The sequence below is a fragment of the Phyllostomus discolor genome, chromosome 14 (assembly GCF_004126475.2).
Source record: "Phyllostomus discolor isolate MPI-MPIP mPhyDis1 chromosome 14, mPhyDis1.pri.v3, whole genome shotgun sequence".
In the NCBI taxonomy this organism is placed as follows: domain Eukaryota; kingdom Metazoa; phylum Chordata; class Mammalia; order Chiroptera; family Phyllostomidae; genus Phyllostomus; species Phyllostomus discolor.
Window position 1 is genome coordinate 21,776,919 of NC_040916.2, and position 17,602 is coordinate 21,794,520.

Below are 17,602 nucleotides of genomic sequence, written 5' to 3' on the forward strand. Positions count from 1 at the left end.
CTGCCTGCGTCTGCACAGCCTCTGCAGTGTACGGCTCCCAGCCACACCCTGAGTTTCCCCTAAACTTTATTTCTCAGCAAAACGTCCCAAGAGTCGTAACCTGTATTTCTAAAAGAAAATAAGGCACAATAACCCAAGCAAGAGAACTTAAACCTCAAGACAAGACTGTGTCCAAAAAAAAATGTCTATTTAGAAAAACAAAATCCTGTGGCGTTAGTATGTTACATACTGCACAAGGTGAGGTACTTCCTTGTGTTGAGGTTTGCTTTAGTTTGGTTGTGCTAAGCGGACGGAGCTCACAAGTCTTTGGCATCCACTCCAGGTTGTCCCCTCAGCCGGGAGGTCGCGACTAGGGCCTGCCCGGCGGCCCCTCCCCCACCCCAGCCGGCGTTTGAAAGTGTCGAGGAAAGGACGGAAGCAAACTACTGGGTGTCTGGTTGTTTGTCGCTTTGTTTTGCCTGATTTTAAAGAATGATTTTAGTGTAATATCTGAACCACCCTGTAAAATATTCCTCTGATTCGAAGGCATTTTAAGCTTTTGTTTATTATTTTTACATCCTCCGTTCAACTAATACGCTGTCCTGAGAGCTACTTTTAACAGGTGCGTTGTTGCCTGAATTTTCATTGTCCTCTTTCTCCTGGCTTCTCTTCCTACCTTCTGGAAATGAAAGGAACTGGGGGGAAAATTTTGTGTGTTTTTCATTTTATTCCTTGATCCCTGGACCTCATCACCTTCATGATAAGTCTGTGGCTTCCTGGCACAAGAGCCGTGGTAAAAGCGAATCAAGACAATGAACAGACCTTTCACCCACTCCGACGTTTCCCAGTTGTGAGATTCCTCTTCCTGTGTGTGGTCCCTTCCCGTCACCTGCCGCCCTGCCCCCCCCCCCCCCCGCCCCCCCCCCCCGACCACGGTGGATTTGGTCTTTAGGCTCATACCGGTCTCCCCGAGACATTCTGCAGTCATTATCACCTTTTTGGGTGGATTTTATTTTGTTTTGTTTTTTAAATAACTGTTTAACATTGATGCATATTTGCTTGGGATAGAGCTTGTGTAATTTACCAATCGTATTGATTGTATGTGATTGTGCCTGGCAGAGGTATACTTAACAAGACAAACATAATATAGGGTAATAAAGGAGCCCATGAGATTTGAGTCAGAGTATAAATGATTTCATGAAATCACATTTTTGCATAGTGAAATTTAAACCTCTTGTTGTTAAAAATCAGTGCTAGACTCAGTACTTTTTAAAGTGTTCTTGCACTCCTGTTTCTATCCTTGCCTCAGCTCCCTGCTCGCACTGTCTGCCTCTGTCACCTATCCGGGAAAAAAATATTGAGCCTTAAAGTGACAGTTGATTTTTAAAGCACTGGGCTTGTGAAATTTTGCTTTTTCCAATGTTTTCAACTTTAAAAAAAAAGTGAAGATGGACAGTAGGTTGGAGTTTCACAAGCTGTGAATAATTCCTCAGCATGTGGCAAGCTGAATTCTTATTTGAAGAAATGAGCCATTTTCCTCTCTCTCTTTAAAATCTGTTTATAGTTCTAGTTTCTTCAACAGCCTTGTGATCAAGTGAGGTGGAAAAACAGAAACCGTGGTAGGAAGACGTTTAGGGCAGCAGGACCCTGCGTCTGAATAAGGTCGTACTCCACTTTCTGCAGGTTTTTGAGAGGATTAGAGCCATCTTCAATGTTGTGTTATTCCTGTGCACGTTGCTTATATCAAAGACGCCACATTTTGTTGGAAATGCTTTTCCCTTCATTCCCTTCAAAAACTGACTCAGCCTCATGTTGCTCCGGGTCAGCGTTCAGGGCTCCCACGCGTTGCAGATAAAAGGATTATTTTAACCTGTAGAAGGAGGTGATTCACCTTTTGGTTTGTAAATACGTGGAAGTGTCTACACGGTCTTTATCTGCTTTCTGTCAGCATTTATATTAAATGATAAATTAATGAGGAGAAACCGTGTGGTGTGTTTTTGTACACGAGTCCGCGCCGTCTTAGTCTAACCCTGGGATGAATCTCTCACACCTCTTTTTCTTTGTAGGTGGGACACAGAGACAGAGAGCATTGAGAGAGTTCCAGATACAACTTAGGACAGAGAGGTTTGTCCTGAAAGGTGTGAGCAGAGGCTTCACACCAATCAGCTGGGTTAGCGGGGTTTGCAGAAAAAGTGCTCTGAGCCTGAATTACTTTGTCCGCCTTCAGGTTGTCAACAGCTGGGTAGAGAGACATTTGTGCAGGATGTTTCTAGGCTGTGGGGCCGCTCACTGTGGCTGCCACCTCTCAGGTCACTGTCAGGAAGGTTTTCACACCTGAAGAGGGTGGGTCTCGGAAGGTGGGGAGGGGGTTGGTATGATGACCCCAGCTGGGAGCGGAGCCTCCAGCCCGGGAGCGCACGCCGCGTCCCGGGAGAGCGTGGCCTTGTGCTGGAACTAGGAGCTGGACGAGTCAGGTCGAGGCCGGGTCTGGAAAGGCTTTGCGTGCATTGAGTTACTTGGATTGTAGCCTTTAACAACCAGGCAAGGTTTCAAGCCCAAACCCGATGCGATCCTTGGGTTCTGGGGTGGGACCGGGGCCTGTTGCAGAAGCGGGGAGGGATTCCTGAGAGTGTTTAACCCAGGCGTCCCAGAGCAGCCGGCATAGGCTGCTTCCCAGAGTTCCCTCGACCAAGCACTGGGTCTGCTCTCGAGTCATCGGGTTCAAGGGGAAAAGCTACCGCCGCGGTTTCAGGGAGGACCCACAGTCCTCTCAGGTTGTCATTGCCCCCTTGTCCTCCCATGTCCCAAAAACCTGTAGGTTACCGGGATGGCAGCAGTGCCCTCTGGGCTTCCTCGCCCTGCAGGGCCTTTTGTCCTCCTGGCCACGCACTAGGGACACGGGGGACTCCCAGAACTGCGAGCAGCCCGAGGCCTTTGCCTCTGGCATCACTGCCTGGGGAGCTGAACTTACGCAGCCACCCAAGAGGTAGGTGGTTCCTGAGGCCGGTTTCTGTTTGAAGTCCAAGTGCCCTATGCCCAGGCGACACCTGCTGGTGCTCCTGCTGGCCGTTTGGGGCAGAGCCCGAGACCCACAACGAGGCCTGATGGTGTGGAAGCTGCCAACCCGCTTCCGTTCCTCGCCCCTCGTTTCTGCCTCACCGATGGACGTGGTCAGGGTGGCCCGAGCAGCCCTCGGCAGAGGCGGGGAGCAGGGACCAGCCACCCAGCTGACCTGTGCTTATCAGAACACACACCCTTGGCCTAAACTAGCTTTGCTGTGGCTTTCTTCCTGTTGCTTCCTGTTGCCCCAGGTCCACCCACCCGCCCCCATCCCTCCAGGGAGCTTTCTCCCACCACCTCGCCCTGCGCTCTGCCCCTGCCCTTCTCTCTCTGCCTCTTTTGGCGCCTACAACCAGTGTAGGGGCCATGAGCTTTGACGCCACGCAGCCGTCTCGTGCTCGGCCTCTCGAGAACACGGTACCCCGCCGTTCCTGCTCACGAGACATGCCAGTTCCTCGGAATCAGGGGGCATTTGTATTTTCCTTGGTAACTTTCCACTCGGGAGGAATCTGAAGTATGTTCCTGTTAATAAATCAGCAAAACTACGCTGATCCTGGGTTTCTTCAAACACAAATATTTATTGAGTACCCAGGACATTCGAGACCCAGTGGCACCGGCACTGGGCATGCTCAGTAAATATTTGTTTTCCTTCGGTTTCCCTGAAACCCACATGGAACTTTCTAACGGTTGTGAGAGTCTGGACCAGTGCCAGGGAGCTGCTTGGGAGTGTTTCACCAGCAACGTGCCAAACGATACAGTACGCAGGATTTAGTTTGATGAACTTGATTTCGCCTTGATTAAAATGCCACCTCCGCCTGGTCCACTGGACGCGCGGGCCAGCGGGTGGCAACTCCGGGTCTGGTGCCAGGTGTTTTGCCAAAGGTCCGTGGAAGAGCTCAGACTCGAGTTACTCAGTAACCACAGCCCGAACCGCGTGCTGCTGTTTGCTCCCGCCGCCGAGGCCTTGCTCTTGAATCCAAAGAAAAGAACAGCCCGGATGTGAGGCGAAGGCAGGGACCGGCCGAGTGACCTGCTCGTTAAAGCTGCTGCTGAGGCCAGAGGCAGGCTGAGGGGCCGAGGGACTTTTAATTTTATTACTCACCTTGGGGGAAGCGTGTTTAAAGAGTGAGAGTGATGGAATGCTACAGCCTTTCCTCTCCCTGGCTCCCCAGATGGACCCCCCACCCCCGAGCACGGCAAAGCACAGCGAGTTCCTAGGAGCTGCCGTCAGCCTTTCCTCCACGCAGAAGAGAGAAAAGCTGTGCCGCCCCAAGGTGGAGGACCCTCGGCCGTGACTGGCGTCTCCCTGAGAGAAGCCCCCCAGGCTGCCCCCCGTCTTCCAGAAATGGCTAGAAGTTGCCATGAAGAGTTTGATTTAAATGTGCTTTTACATATATAAGCATGCACACTTATTAAAACACGTCACAGAATACTGACGACACTGTGTGTGTGTGTGTGTGTGTGTGTGTGTGTATGTGTGCGTGTGTACAGACAGACAGACAGACCCAGGTTGGTGTTCCCCTCTGCATTCAAGCCCCTTTTTCTTCTCCTCCTCAGACCAAACTAAGAAGAACCGAGAGGAGAGGGAGGGACTCCGGCCATCAGAATCTAGAGGGCGAGAGGCCAGGGGAGCCGTGTGCAGAGAGTGCGGCCAGGCTGGCAGGGGGGACCCCGAGGGACCCCCTGAAAACCGCCGCCTCCGGAGGGTGCACGTGCAGCAGGGACAGACACGCCCCAGCAGCACGTGGGCGACCGAAGAGGAAGGTGGCGGCCCCGGGCTCATCTCGGGGGACGTGCCCTAAGCCTGGCCCCAGGAAAACAGGCAGTGAGTGTTCACCTGGACGCTGTCTGCACAGCGAGACAGGCCAGACAAGGGTTCGAATCTCCGCTTTCTGACCGGGGCAAGTTCTTAACCCTCAAGAACGGGGCATAACGGTGTCTCCCTGACCAGAGAACTGTATAAGCTAATCACGCCTGCAAAGCACTGAGCGTGGATCCTGATGTACACGGGAGTGGGTTTTTAAAAGAACATACGTGTGCGTGTATCTGTGTATATGTGTATGTAAATTAGCTCATTTATTGTCGGTCTCACTCACTAGAATATTTGCTGTATGAGAGCAGAGACTGGGTTGGATTCACCATCCTGCTCCCAGTGTCTATGCCAGTGCTTGCCACAAAAGTGTCCCTTAAATGTTAATTAACCCAGTCAGATCCAACGATTTCCCTTGAACACCAGGTGCTGCACACATGCTGCCAGTGAACGGCGGGGAAAGGGAACCACCACAGCAGCTTTTCGGGGGCGTCGGACAGCGGCACCTCCGTGCAGCCAGAGCCACGGTCAGATTCAGTGCACGTCAGCGTCGAGTGAGGGTCTTCCGGGAGGACCGCAGTCCAGCAGCCAGGCTGGGTGATGCAGGGATGCTTCACGTTCCTCGGGGTGCTGAGGCCGTCTGGCCTGAGCACGGGAGGCAGAGCTCGGAGGACTGGGGTGGCAGGGGGACATTCAGGGGCCACACGCCTCCTTCGCAGGGATGCCCAGAACTTAACCCTGTGGCCCCTCCTAACTGCAGGGCTAGGGGAGGCTGGAAACAGATTTAGCTGCGCTCCCAGGAGGAAGCGCAACTGTATTGACTCTGACAACAGACCGATGGGCGGTCTTTAATTCTTAACAGTCCCCGAGAGCTCAGCACTCTGTGCGCATCTAAGATTTAACAACCCTGCCCCTGGGGAGGTTGGGCCGCACATCTCACATCAGACAGCGAGTGACTGGCTACGTGGCAACGAAGCCAGGGCGTCGCTCCAGGCGTCCTGCCATTTCCCCGTCACTTGGGGCGTTAGAGGCTCCAGGCAGTGCAGTCCTTGCGATGAGGCTGACTCTCTCCTGGTTCACCTGCGCTCACACGTCAGTTTGGAACACCCACAGGCCTTGCACTTGAATATTGTCAATCCATTTGTTAGCGTGCTGTGGTTTTTCTTTAGTGTTCGGTCCTATTCGCTTTTCGATCTTACCAACCAGTATTTCAATAATAAAAATATTTTATTATTGAAAAGTACTTTCTTCAATGATAATGCAACAGAATTTTTTGTATGTTATAGAATTCTGTGATAACTGGGTTCTTTTCTACATAAACATAAATGTAGAGCAGGTGTTTAATATGGTGCCTATTATTATGACCATATTCAAAGAGTTAAAAGAATTTGACCTAAGCGAACGTAAAGTCACAGTTCGGTCACAGACGACGGGACGTTTGCAGCTGCTGGAAACTCCCAGCCAGGCCCGGCACGCCTCGACGCCTGAGCTCCACCTGCCGTCGCCGAACTGGCTTCTCTCCGTCTCCTCTTCTCCTTGATCACCAGGCCGGGGCTCAGGGGACTCTCGTTCCTCTTTGGTGCTGCCCGCAACCCCTCCCCCTCCCCCAAAGCCGCTGTGGAATACACAACACCCCCTCGCTCACAGTCAAGACCCCGTGGGACAGGTGAGCATCGCCAGGCCCCAAAACAGAAAAGGGAAAGTCACAGCACGCGGGAGGGGGTCCTCAAGGGGTCCGGGGTCTAGAGCAGCCCAGCGCTGAGGTGCGGCTTCAGTCCCGACAGAGGTGCCTGTGTAATGATTCGAGAACTCTCTAGAATTCCTGTGGCTGGGCCAATGAAAAGGGGTCTTGAACCACATGGTGGGCACTGCTCACCCCGCTTGAGTGTGAAGGCTGTCGCAGCAGCCCTGGCGACGCTGTTCAGGGCCGTTCGGGAAGAGAAAAATATAAACGGGCCCTTTGTCTCCACTGGTTGGAGCTTATGGAGTCTCCCCAGTAGCTAAACTGGGGTCAGAGCAACAGTACAGGCCCACCGTGATTTGGGTTGTTCGCCTTTAGAGTGCTTCGGGGTTGTGATTTTACCTGCCCCACGCCCTGTCTCCTGAGCCCCAGAGGGATCGTGCGAGGCACCCCCAGCCGGCTCTGCCACCTCGGAAGCATCCTTGGCGGGTCCCTGGGGCCCCTGAGGCCCCTGCCCGGGTCCCTTCAGGGCCGAGTGGGGGAAGGCTCCGTCTGTGGACCACACGTGTGGCCACGGATGCATCGGATTTGAGGCCCGAAGGTAGTACCGTGTTCCAGAACATTCCTCTTCTCCCCACTCTGATTGGAGGCAGGGCACTCTCCCTGTCTCTCCCTTCCCCCAAATAAAGCTGTGAAAGCGAGGGCGTTGCCCGGAGCAGGTAGAAGCCCTGCAGGTGGAGGGCTCGAGTTTCTGGACATCCCACTCGGCTAGTCACAGTCGCCTGTTTCCCGCCTCCCAGCGTGGTTCACCGGGAGGAGCAATCCTGCGAAGCTGGCCTCAGCCCGGCGCTTTCTGGCCAGGCTCGAATGTGCAAATGCTCTTGAGCCCATCGGTCCGGTTGGGACGGAGCAGAGAGCGAGGGAGGGCGGAGGAGAAAGGTGGGCTCTGCTTTCCCTGGACACGCCTGAACTTTAAAACTTTTCCACTGATTAAACAACACCGGGCCCCATGCTTTGCTTAACCCTGGCTTCTGGTCATCAGCTTTTGACCTCTGTCCTCCCGTCCTCGCCAGCCCCTCCCCCGCCCCAGCCTCCGGAACCTCAGACGTAGAGGAAAGAGCCAGTTTCCAGAGGGTTTGCCTCGGATCACACGATCTCCACCTGCCGAGCCCCGGGGAGGACTAGCGACCATGTTTTCCAGTGGGACGGGATCTGGAGCTGCTGGGAAAAGGTAAGAGGGGTGAACTTGGCCTTCGCTTGCCCTCCCTGGGCTTTCTGACCTCTGCAGGGGCTGGGAGGATGACCTCCACACCTGCGAGGGGCCCAGACCCTCTCCCTGGGGGTCACCGTCGAAGACCTTGCCCTAAGCCACGCCTTGGGGTCTCACAGCGGTCCAGGAGACCCTCCGAGGGGCAGCCCGGACCGGCCATGCCTCTGACGCGATGCAAACTTCATCTGTGAGGACCTCCTAACTTCCTTTTCGCTCCTCCCGCGGGGCTGCCGCCCTCCAAGGTCTCGCTGACCTTTGACCAAAGGACGGCAGCCCTGTTCTCCGTCCTGGACACCACACTATTCCCTCCTCCATCTGTCGGCAGCTGGACAGGAGGCTGTGGCTAGGACGCCTGGGTCTTCCTTCGTGCCTAACCCGGCTCCCAGGGCCTCCCAGCCCCCAGCTGCATTTCCAGGTGCGGCCGGGGGTCAGAGTGGGAGACGAGGCAGCCAGATGGGGAGAGGAGGGGCAAGATTCTGCATCTTCCCCTGCCCCCGCCTCTCTGCCTCAACACCCCCACGGCCCTCCCACCCTGGGCCTCTGCTTTTCACATGGCCATGGCACTGGCCTCCGGTCCCACCAAGAGGAAGGGGTGCCCCCAGCTGCCCGCCAGCCCCACACTGGCCCAGCGGACTCCTCAGCGAACCCTCTCCACCCTGTGCGCCTGTCTTCTCCTGCCCGGGGAAGGCTGGAAGACTCAATGCCCACAGACATGCTGCCCATTCCAGACCCGGGGACCCAGGCCAGAGGGAGCCCTGGCCCACCCTAGCCCACCCTGGCCCAGCCACAGACCTCCAGGAGAGCGTCCTCTCGTGGTCGGTTCGATCGGTGTCCCGATTCTGATTTGCCAATCTTGTGACCTCATTTTCCTTTAAAGTGAGATTGGTTTCATCCACCTTGAGTGAGCCCAGGTTGGGAGCTACTGAGATTTCCCGCGACAGGCAAGGACGAGGCCCGAACGAAGGCAGAGAGGGGCAAGGGGAAGAGTTAATCGAATCTCCATCTGACTGAATGAGGAGGGGCCGAGGGAGGGATCCGCTGCCTCCCAGGTCTCCGGCCTGGACCTCAGGGTGCCGAGGCTCCCGTCTGCTGAGCTGGAGGACACGGAAGGAGAAGCGGGTGTGGGGCGGGGGAATCACTAGGGAAAGTGCAGGACACGCGGGAGGGAGGTGTCCGGCAAACACCCGTCAGGGTGCCGTGCAGGGCTGGAGCTGCCCTGTGGGAGGTCGGCACACCCCCGGGCCCCTGGGCACCCGTTCCTTCCCCCTCCTGTGTTCCTGACATCTCTCTGCCCTGCTGGTGGCAGTCCTTTACCGCCCAGGTGAAATTCCGTGTGTCTCCGAGGTCTCCCCCAAATAGCTCTGCACACGGCCCCGGCTGCCGCCCTCGCTCTCCATTGGCCTCCCACGATCCCTGCCCGTGTTTCAGGCGTGCCCGCCCCGTCTCGCCAACCGGAAGCTCCGTGCTCTTTATTTCTCCTGGCGTGGGGCCCTGGGCACCATCGTTTGCTTCAATAGTCGATTCCAGTTTCAACATGAACTGTCCACCTGCAAGGAGTCCAGGACTGGACCTGTCCTGGGCCCTTGCCCTTTACAAAGTCCAAGGTCACACGGGTGGGCCGGCACCCTGTCTACGCTTCGTGGGGCCGCTCCGTGATGGGCAGTAGGGGGCGGGGTCTCCCCGCCTAGCCTAACTCAGCTTTCCGTCACCTGCAGGAGGGTATGTCTCCTGTCCTTGCTGCTCATCGGCCTCTGGGGCTGCGTGACCTGCCGCGGGAGCGCCGTGGAGGACATCTGCACAGCCAAGCCTCGGGACATCCCTGTGAACCCCATGTGCATTCACCGGTCCCCAGAGAAGAAGGCCCCCGAGGAGGCGGGCTCGGACCAGAAGGTCCCCGAGGCCACCAACCGGCGGGTCTGGGAACTGTCCAAGGCCAATTCCCGCTTTGCCACGGTCTTCTACCAGCACCTGGCAGACTCCAAGAACGACAATGACAACATTTTCCTGTCGCCCCTGAGTATCTCCACAGCTTTCGCCATGACCAAGCTGGGGGCCTGCAACAACACCCTCAGGCAGCTGATGGAGGTCAGTGCGCAGCCTCCCGCCCAGCTGTCTGTGGGGCCTTGGCCTGGAGCCCATTGGAGCGGTTGGGTGCTCTCCCCTGTCCTGGTCTCTCCGTTTCTTTTTCCTCTTATCCTTCCCACCCTCCATTCTTCTTTCATCCAAATGCTCCCAGGAGCTCGCTGCCGAGGTGGCCCTTGGTCAAGGTTGGCGTCACTGTCCTCCCGGCCCGTGCTGCCAGGCTGTGCCACCGGACTCACCACCCCTTTTCTTGCGGCTTCCACAGGTTTTTAAGTTTGATACCATCTCCGAGAAGACGTCTGATCAGATCCACTTCTTCTTTGCCAAACTCAACTGCCGGCTCTATCGAAAAGCCAACAAATCCTCCCAGTTGGTGTCAGCCAACCGCCTTTTTGGAGACAAGTCCCTCACTTTCAACGAGACCTACCAGCGCATCAGCGAGCTGGTGTATGGAGCCAAGCTCCAGCCCCTGGACTTCAAGGTGAGTCTCACATGTCACCCCTGACCCCCCAGTTCTCCCCTTTCCACTCGGAGACGAAGGAGACAGAGGAGCAGAAGCCAGAGGCACACTGCCGAGCCAGCTGAAGGCAGAGGGCGGGGCTGCAAGTCAGAACCCCTGCAATACTCTTGCTTGAGACCCAGGAAGTCAGTGGTATCTGTGGATGGTACTGGTGCCCCGAGAAAGTGGCACAAATAACAAATTCCTCATTTCGCCCACCAAGTTCACATACATACCAAATGCTACTTGGGACATGCCAGTCCTGCAAGATGCCTTATTTAAGCCAGTGTTTTCAAGTTACCACGGTTAAGTGACATTGGCATATGGCACATGTCGTACACCCTTCGTGGAGTTTAATTCAAGCTCGCTTCTCAGACCTTTTTGGCCGTGAGAACATTCCTCCTGTCTCTTCCCCCCTCCTCATCACTCATCAGCTTCCCACCGAACATGGGGGAGCCCTGAACTCTTGCCAGCCCCTGGCACTATACTGGACATGTGAGGTTTCCCCAAGCTGGGTGAGGGCGAGGGCGTAGCCACGTGGTGGGAACGGGCCGCGGGATGCTGGGTAAAGCGGAGTGCTGCACGGGGAACGGTGTGGGGAGGTGGGGGACAGCTGACCAGCACAGGTGGGCAGGTGTGCTTCCGGCTCTCCCCAGGAAAACGCAGAGCTGTCCAGGGAGACCATCAACCAGTGGATATCCAATAAGACCGAAGGGCGGATCACAGATGTCATCCCCCCCGACGCCATCGACGAGTTCACCGTTCTGGTGCTGGTCAACACCATTTACTTCAAGGTATTACCCTTGACCTCTGCAGAGGCCCTGCCACTGGACCGGGCGGCGGGCCTTCCCTGTATCAGGGAGCCGGAGTTGGAGAGACCCCTCCAGGCTGGCCACACGGAGGGTGGCGGGAACAAACAGACCGCTGACCCCCTCTGGAGGGTCACCGCTGCAGGCCGGTGGCGCTGGGGCGCCTTTGCCCATCCTGAGTCATGCTCCATAGGCAGACTGCCCCCTACCCCCCAGCTCGGGGCCCGGGGGTTAGCCCGTCACTGCTGTGGCCGACCACTCCGCCACTCGGGGTTTCCGACTCTCCAAGAGCGAAGTAGGTTGCGTGTCCACAGTGTGCACTGGCCCTGACCGCTCGCAGAACACCGGGCCATTTATCAGTCCTCCCGGTCCTCCTAACATCACAAAGGAGACCGTGGGCCCCGCAGACGGACTCCTTAGGAGAAACCCTGACTCTTCCATCTCTGACGGCGTGAACTTGGGCTAGCCGCCGAGACCTTTCTCTGCCCCGATTTCTGCCTCTATAAAACAGTGGTAATGATACACCTGCCCCACAGGGGTACGGAGGGGACTTAGTTAATACGTGCAACAGGCTTGGAGCAGAGCCTGGCGCACGGTACTCATGATCCCCAGCTCCTCACATTACAGATGAAGACCCGTCGCTCAAGGGGTTAAACGACTGGTCCCCAGATCAAAGAGCTGGGAGATGATGAGGAATGGCACAACCCAGAAATTCTGAAGGAGTGTCTGGTACCTCTCCCTTGGAACAGGACTCACCTTCTGCCTGGCAGGATGCCCGGACCACTTCCTGGGGTTGTTCCCCGTGCGTGGCCAGTACTCACCCAGGCAGAGCCCAGCAGTTCGGAGAGTGGCCTTGGAGAACGAGGCTGGTGGGAGTCAGGAGGCAAAAGGCAATTAGATTTAAACTCAAGAAGGGAGTCGTGAAGAACCCAATAGATTGTTCCTAGTTCTAGTTGTTGTTTTTTTTTTTTCAAGATTTTGTTTATTTATTTTTAGCCAGAGGGGAAGAAAGGGAGAAATAGAGGGAGAGAAACATCAATGTGTGGTTGTCTTTCATGGGTCCCCTACTGGGGACCTGGCCCACAACCCAGGCATGTGCCCACTGGGAATCGAACTGGCAACCCTTTGGTTCACAGCCCGTGCTCAATCCACTGAGCTACACCAGCCAGGGCTTGGTTTTAGTTTTTATTTTTCTTGTTATAAATGCAAATAGGCAGTCGCTGCTAAGAATCTGGGGAATACAGGAAAGCTCACAGAAAGAAAACACTCGTGAGTCCATCACCCTGGGTGTTCATCTTTTCACGCAGACCCCTCTGGCCGGCTTTCTTGATAAGATACAAACATGTTAGTGTAATAAAATAATGGGAATGCGCCCAGGTCAGTACGGTCTTCTTGCTTTGTGAGTCTCCCACCCGACATCATCTTCCAGGGCCTGTGGAAGTCCAAGTTCAGCCCTGAGAACACCAGGAAGGAACCTTTCTTCAAGGCTACCGGGGAGTCGTGCTCAGCATCCATGATGTACCAGGAAGGCAGGTTCCGCTTCCGGCGTGTGTCAGAGGGCACCCAGGTGCTCGAGTTGCCCTTCAAGGGGGACGACATCACCATGGTGCTCATCCTGCCCACGATGGAGAAGGGCCTGGCCAAGGTGGAGCAGGAACTGTCCCCGGAGCTGCTGCAGGAGTGGCTGGACGCGCTGGTGGAGACGGTGCTGGTGGTCCACATGCCCCGCTTCCGCATCGAGGACAGCTTCAGCGTGAAGGAGCAGCTGCAGGACATGGGCCTGGTGGACCTGTTCAGCCCGGAGAAGTCCAAGCTCCCGGGTAAGTCGAGCACGGCCTTTCCTCCCTCCTCTGCCTCCCAGGCGGTCTCACCAAGGGCAGAAAAGGGCTGCAAGCTGGGGCAGCTGGGCTCCATCCACCGCAGCTCTCCTGCTCACCCCGTTTCTGCTCCTGGGAAAGGGAGGGTGGGCTCTGGGATGTCCACGGGCCCGGGGGCACGAGAGCCCTGTGGGTCTGTCACTGAGAGAGGAGATGAGACCAGGCAGAGAAGAGCTTGAAAAGGCATCAGAATGCAGAGCAAAGGGACAGATATGATGACGAGCTGGGGACCTCCGGGTCCCACACGTGGGCAGACTGGACCTTGAGGAGCTGCACAGGACTCGTGTGTTTTCCTCAAGGTCACTGGGACAGACATGGCCAGACGTCTCCCGGTGGCGATGTTTCCGTCATGGTGGTCACTTGACTGGGCTCCTCTAATGCGCCACCCTTTAAAAATGTGCATCCAAATATCTTTTTCAAGCATTAATTCAAGACATTAGGTAACTGAATTTACCTTTAATGGGGTGACTTTAAACTAGGTCTGAAAACCAATCCCTCTCTTTAAAATGTTGCCAGGCTGGAAGGACAGACATTCCTCCCCGTTGGAGGGAATTTTTCATTAAGAACAGAGTCCCCTGTCCCCTGCCCACCCCCCCCCCGCCCCCCACAAGGGCCGACGCATGTGACCACACCCACAGGAGCCGGGCTGAGGCAGCCCCAGCACCTGATCACGGCCAACATGCGTTCATTCTGAGGGTATCGTTAGGCGAGGGGCCAGGATCGCCTCCTGCTTTTCAAAAAAGCCCCAAAGGACCTCTTCGCTCCAACAGAACTCCTTGCTGCTGGTTGAAGTCAACTTTCCCCACGTCTGGTCTTCCTTCTAGGTATTGTGGCTGAAGGCCGGGACGACCTGTACGTCTCGGATGCGTTCCATAAGGCATTTCTTGAGGTGAGTACACTGCCTTGTGCTCTCTCTTCTGGTTTTATTTTAAATCCCGTGCTGTTTTATTACTCGTTCATCAGTCTCTCGTGTGATTTGTAACTCCGGGGTTTCTGCTGCACTGGCCGTCACGGGATAGTGACGTCACAAGCTGCTCACACCTGCACGAGCAGCAGGAGACGAGTGTGAGAGAACCCTGTTTCTGGCGCCCCTCAAACCCCAAGGCCACAGCTCCCTCCTTGGTGGTGGTGGGGGGCTGCTACCCCACAGCCCGGCCCTGAAGCCCTGGGGTCCGATGGCCCCACCTGCCCTCCCACTGCCCCTCCTGAGGCGGGTCAAGTGGGGACACAAACACTGAGGCGAAGGCGAGACGGGAAAAGGAGCCAGCCAAGGCCCCGAGAAGGGATCCTGAGAAGCATCAGGACAGAGTGAGCGCACGGAAACCCAGGGAGCAGTTTTAGGGAAATGGAAAGCACCTTGTAGGAAGACTGGAAGGTGACCCTGGGCTCCTTTCCCCGAGGCGCCTGGACAGGACAGCAGGGGCACAGCCTAGTGATGCGGGACCGGGGCACAGGGAAGGGAGGGCGGGGAGCTGGCGAGAGGGGACCGCGTTCTGAAGCGTGTCCCAGAGAACCGGCGGCGCTCCAGACTCCAAGCAGGCAGCAGAACGCTGGGCCGTTAAACCAGGGCACTCCCCTCTTCTTGGGGCACCAACGAGACCGAAGGCGCAGCAGCGTGGGGAAGTCCCAGAGGGTCTCCAGGGAAGAGAGCAGTTCAGTGTTTCTTGCTTTCCTGGTGTCGCCCCAACTAAGGTGCCACAGCTAGAGACATAGCTGTGGAAAGCTCGTACCACTCTGGGTCGCAAATACTAAACTGGGGACCACCAGCGGCGTTAGTTATTGGGGGGTTGGCCTCTTGGTGAGTCCAGGATGGAGCCCGAGAATCTGTCTATTTTCAAAGCTCCTCCAGGGAATTTCGGTGCACAGCCAGGGTTGGGAACCACTTCTGCAGATTATTCTTTAGGGAACCAGGCTGTGAGGGCAAGGAGAGGTGGTGGGCCAAGGTTAGAGAAGGTCACAGGATCGAGGAAATCGCAAAGCAGGAAGGCTGTGGTCAGAGAGGCAGGTTGCAGAGCATGCACAGGGCTGCTAACTGTAGCTGCAGAGCCCCCGCTCGGTGGGGGGGTGTGTGGTTAGGAGAGCGGAGGTGTCGAGGGGCAGGAGGAAGTCAGCTCGATTGTAACGGGAGTGAGAGAACGAGACGGCCTGAAAACACAGCGGGCCACCATCGGAGGGAAGGACAGCGTGAGCGCACGTCCAGAGGGACGGCAGCTCAGGGAGACGGGCCTGGGCGGCGCGGCCAGGGCGACTGGCTCGCTCAAGTGGAGGCGAAGGCAGCGCTCTCCGGGCTGGACGAGGTGGAAGACACGGGAAGTCAGGCAGCTGAATGGGTCTCCTTCTGAGGTGTTTCAATTGTCTGGGCCCAAGACGAGCAGGCACTGGCGGGGACAGGAGGGCGATGAGCTCGGTGCCCAAACCCTCAGTGGGGACATATGTCCCCCACAGGACAATGGGGGCCCGTAGGGGGGACGAGAGCAAACGCTGAGCGATGCAACCTCAGAGACCAGGACGAGGGATCTTCCAGGAGCCACCGAATTGGAAGGGAAAGCGACGCTACCGTCGCCCTCTTCCGGGTGCATTCTGGGAGAAAGCACACTTAGAAAGGCCGCAAGGGAAGGCGAGCCCTCGGGGTTTTAACTACGAAAATGCTCTTTGAAGGATCCAAGTAGAAGTGGCCAACGCATGCCTCTTTGAGGGCTTTGAGGCAGGGGGAGGCAGGGTCTGGATGCACTTTGTCCACCCGAGCCCGCCAACCAGTGATGCCAGCTCCCCCCTCCGTGGCTCTGGGAACAAAGTGGTTCTCCTTGAAGTCCCCGGGAACTCAGTACGCAGGACCCCAACTGACTGTAAATCTCCCAGGGGGCCATTCAAAACCAGAATCTGATGTGAATAAAAGAGTGCTGGTCTTAGAGGAGCTCCCGTCTGCTTATACAGTTAGTCCTAGGAGGATTAGGAAATAGACAGCGTGGGGAGACGGGGGAGGGTAAGGAGGGAGGCAGCGCAAGGGGGAGGAGAGACCACCGCCAACCAGCTCCACAAAGCTCAGGGGTCCGGAGGGCCTGCATGCAGAGGCCCGGGCAGACTTTCCGTGACATTCCGGGTCCCCACACGACCGGTTTTCTACAGGTGTCTCCTTCTAGACTGGTGATGGTTCTGCTTGTCAGCAAACCCCAAAGCCACCGCTCCAGTCTATTATTCCAAGGGACACTCGTGTCATCCAGCCAGAGCGCCTCCTTGTCTCATAAGCCCTAGGTCCCGAGTGGCCGTCCGGGGTAGTTACACCCAGGATCCTGATGCTCCAACAGTAAAACTCTCTCAGCTGTGGAGCTCTGAGCTCGAGTCAGACTCTCTCTCAGCATCAAGTGCAAAAAATAACCCTCCTGTGACGCCATGTACCACGGTGCCAGCCAAAAATGGGGCAACCCTGTGTACCTCTAGATTCCTGGTCCCGCGCGCGGCTAACCTGAACGGATGCAGCCAAAGGCGTGGGCGAGCACAGGTGCTTACACCCACGCTCCCTGGGCGGAAGCATGAGGAACCCCACTCCAGTGGGGTTTCCGAGGGTGCTCCCCCCCGGGTGGCAGCCAGCACTCGGAGGAATGGCCGTCTGCGCGAGACGCCCCTGCGCCCGGGAACTGCAGGGTGGCTGATGCATCAGCGCTCTCGTCTGCTCTCTGACCCGCAGGTGAACGAGGAGGGCAGCGAAGCAGCAGCCAGCACCTCCATCGTGGTCGCGGGCCGGTCGCTGAACCCCCACAGGGTGACCTTCAAGGCCAACCGGCCCTTCCTGGTTCTCATAAGGGAAGTTGCTCTGAACACCATTATCTTCATGGGCAGAGTGGCCAACCCGTGTGTTGACTAGTGTGTTCTTGTCCTTTGCGCCTCTCCCTGTTTCGGTTTGTGACTAGAGGTAAAAATAAATACAGTTACTCCCGCCTCCCAAGTATGAATGGACGTTGCCCACCGACATGAAGACGAGGAAGGGAGAAACGGACAGGCGTGCTGCTGGGCGTTCGGTAGAGCGGCGTCCCTCACTGCTCTCTGCCAGGGGATGCCCGTGGGTGGAGACGGTGCAGGCTGTCTCAGCGCCTCCTCCCGAGAGAGGGCAGGCGTGGGGGGGTGGGCGGGCGGGGGGCTTGAGATCTCGGGTTCCCACCTTACTAAAAAAATCCCAATACTTAGAACATGTTAATATCTATGTACAGAGAAGTCAGAGACTCGAATCTGAGTATTAAACCGTTTAATTCTCAAACCACTCACATGCATAATGTTCTTTTACACAGTGTTAAAATAAAGAGGAAAATGTGTTTTTTTATACAAACAGAATTTCAAGTATACATTAATAGACTTTTCAGATTACTCACCAAGTCGCTAAGATTTCATTCACATTGTTCTTAAAGCTGTTCAACGAGAAAGCCTTTGCTAAGCTGCTTTAAATATGTTTATATAAACCCCTATCTTCACCCTTGCTCTGAATCGCCCGCCCCCAGCCCATCTCTGCCCCCCCGCCCCCCACCCCCCGACACAACGGGCTC

The 17,602-nt window shown here is 56.2% G+C and overlaps 1 protein-coding gene across 2 annotated transcripts; it reads left to right on the plus strand.

Moving 5' to 3' along the window:
- Positions 1–7,608: 7,608 nt before the first annotated feature.
- On the plus strand, positions 7,609–17,324 carry SERPINC1 (serpin family C member 1). 2 transcript variants are annotated; one of them, XM_036015369.1, is made up of 7 exons: positions 7,609–7,761; positions 9,516–9,885; positions 10,148–10,363; positions 11,038–11,175; positions 12,620–13,010; positions 13,892–13,960; positions 17,042–17,324. In XM_036015369.1, the coding sequence occupies exons 1-7, from the start codon at positions 7,721–7,723 to the stop codon at positions 17,257–17,259; spliced, it is 1,443 nt and encodes a 480-aa protein (XP_035871262.1). In that variant the 5' UTR covers positions 7,609–7,720; the 3' UTR covers positions 17,260–17,324. The 2 variants fall into 2 exon arrangements, with proteins under 2 accessions (XP_035871262.1, XP_028386618.1); XM_028530817.2 differs by lacking the exon at positions 17,042–17,324 and adding an exon at positions 16,753–17,001 and having other exon boundaries at positions 7,614–7,761; positions 13,892–13,956.
- The last annotated feature ends 278 nt before the right edge of the window (positions 17,325–17,602 follow it).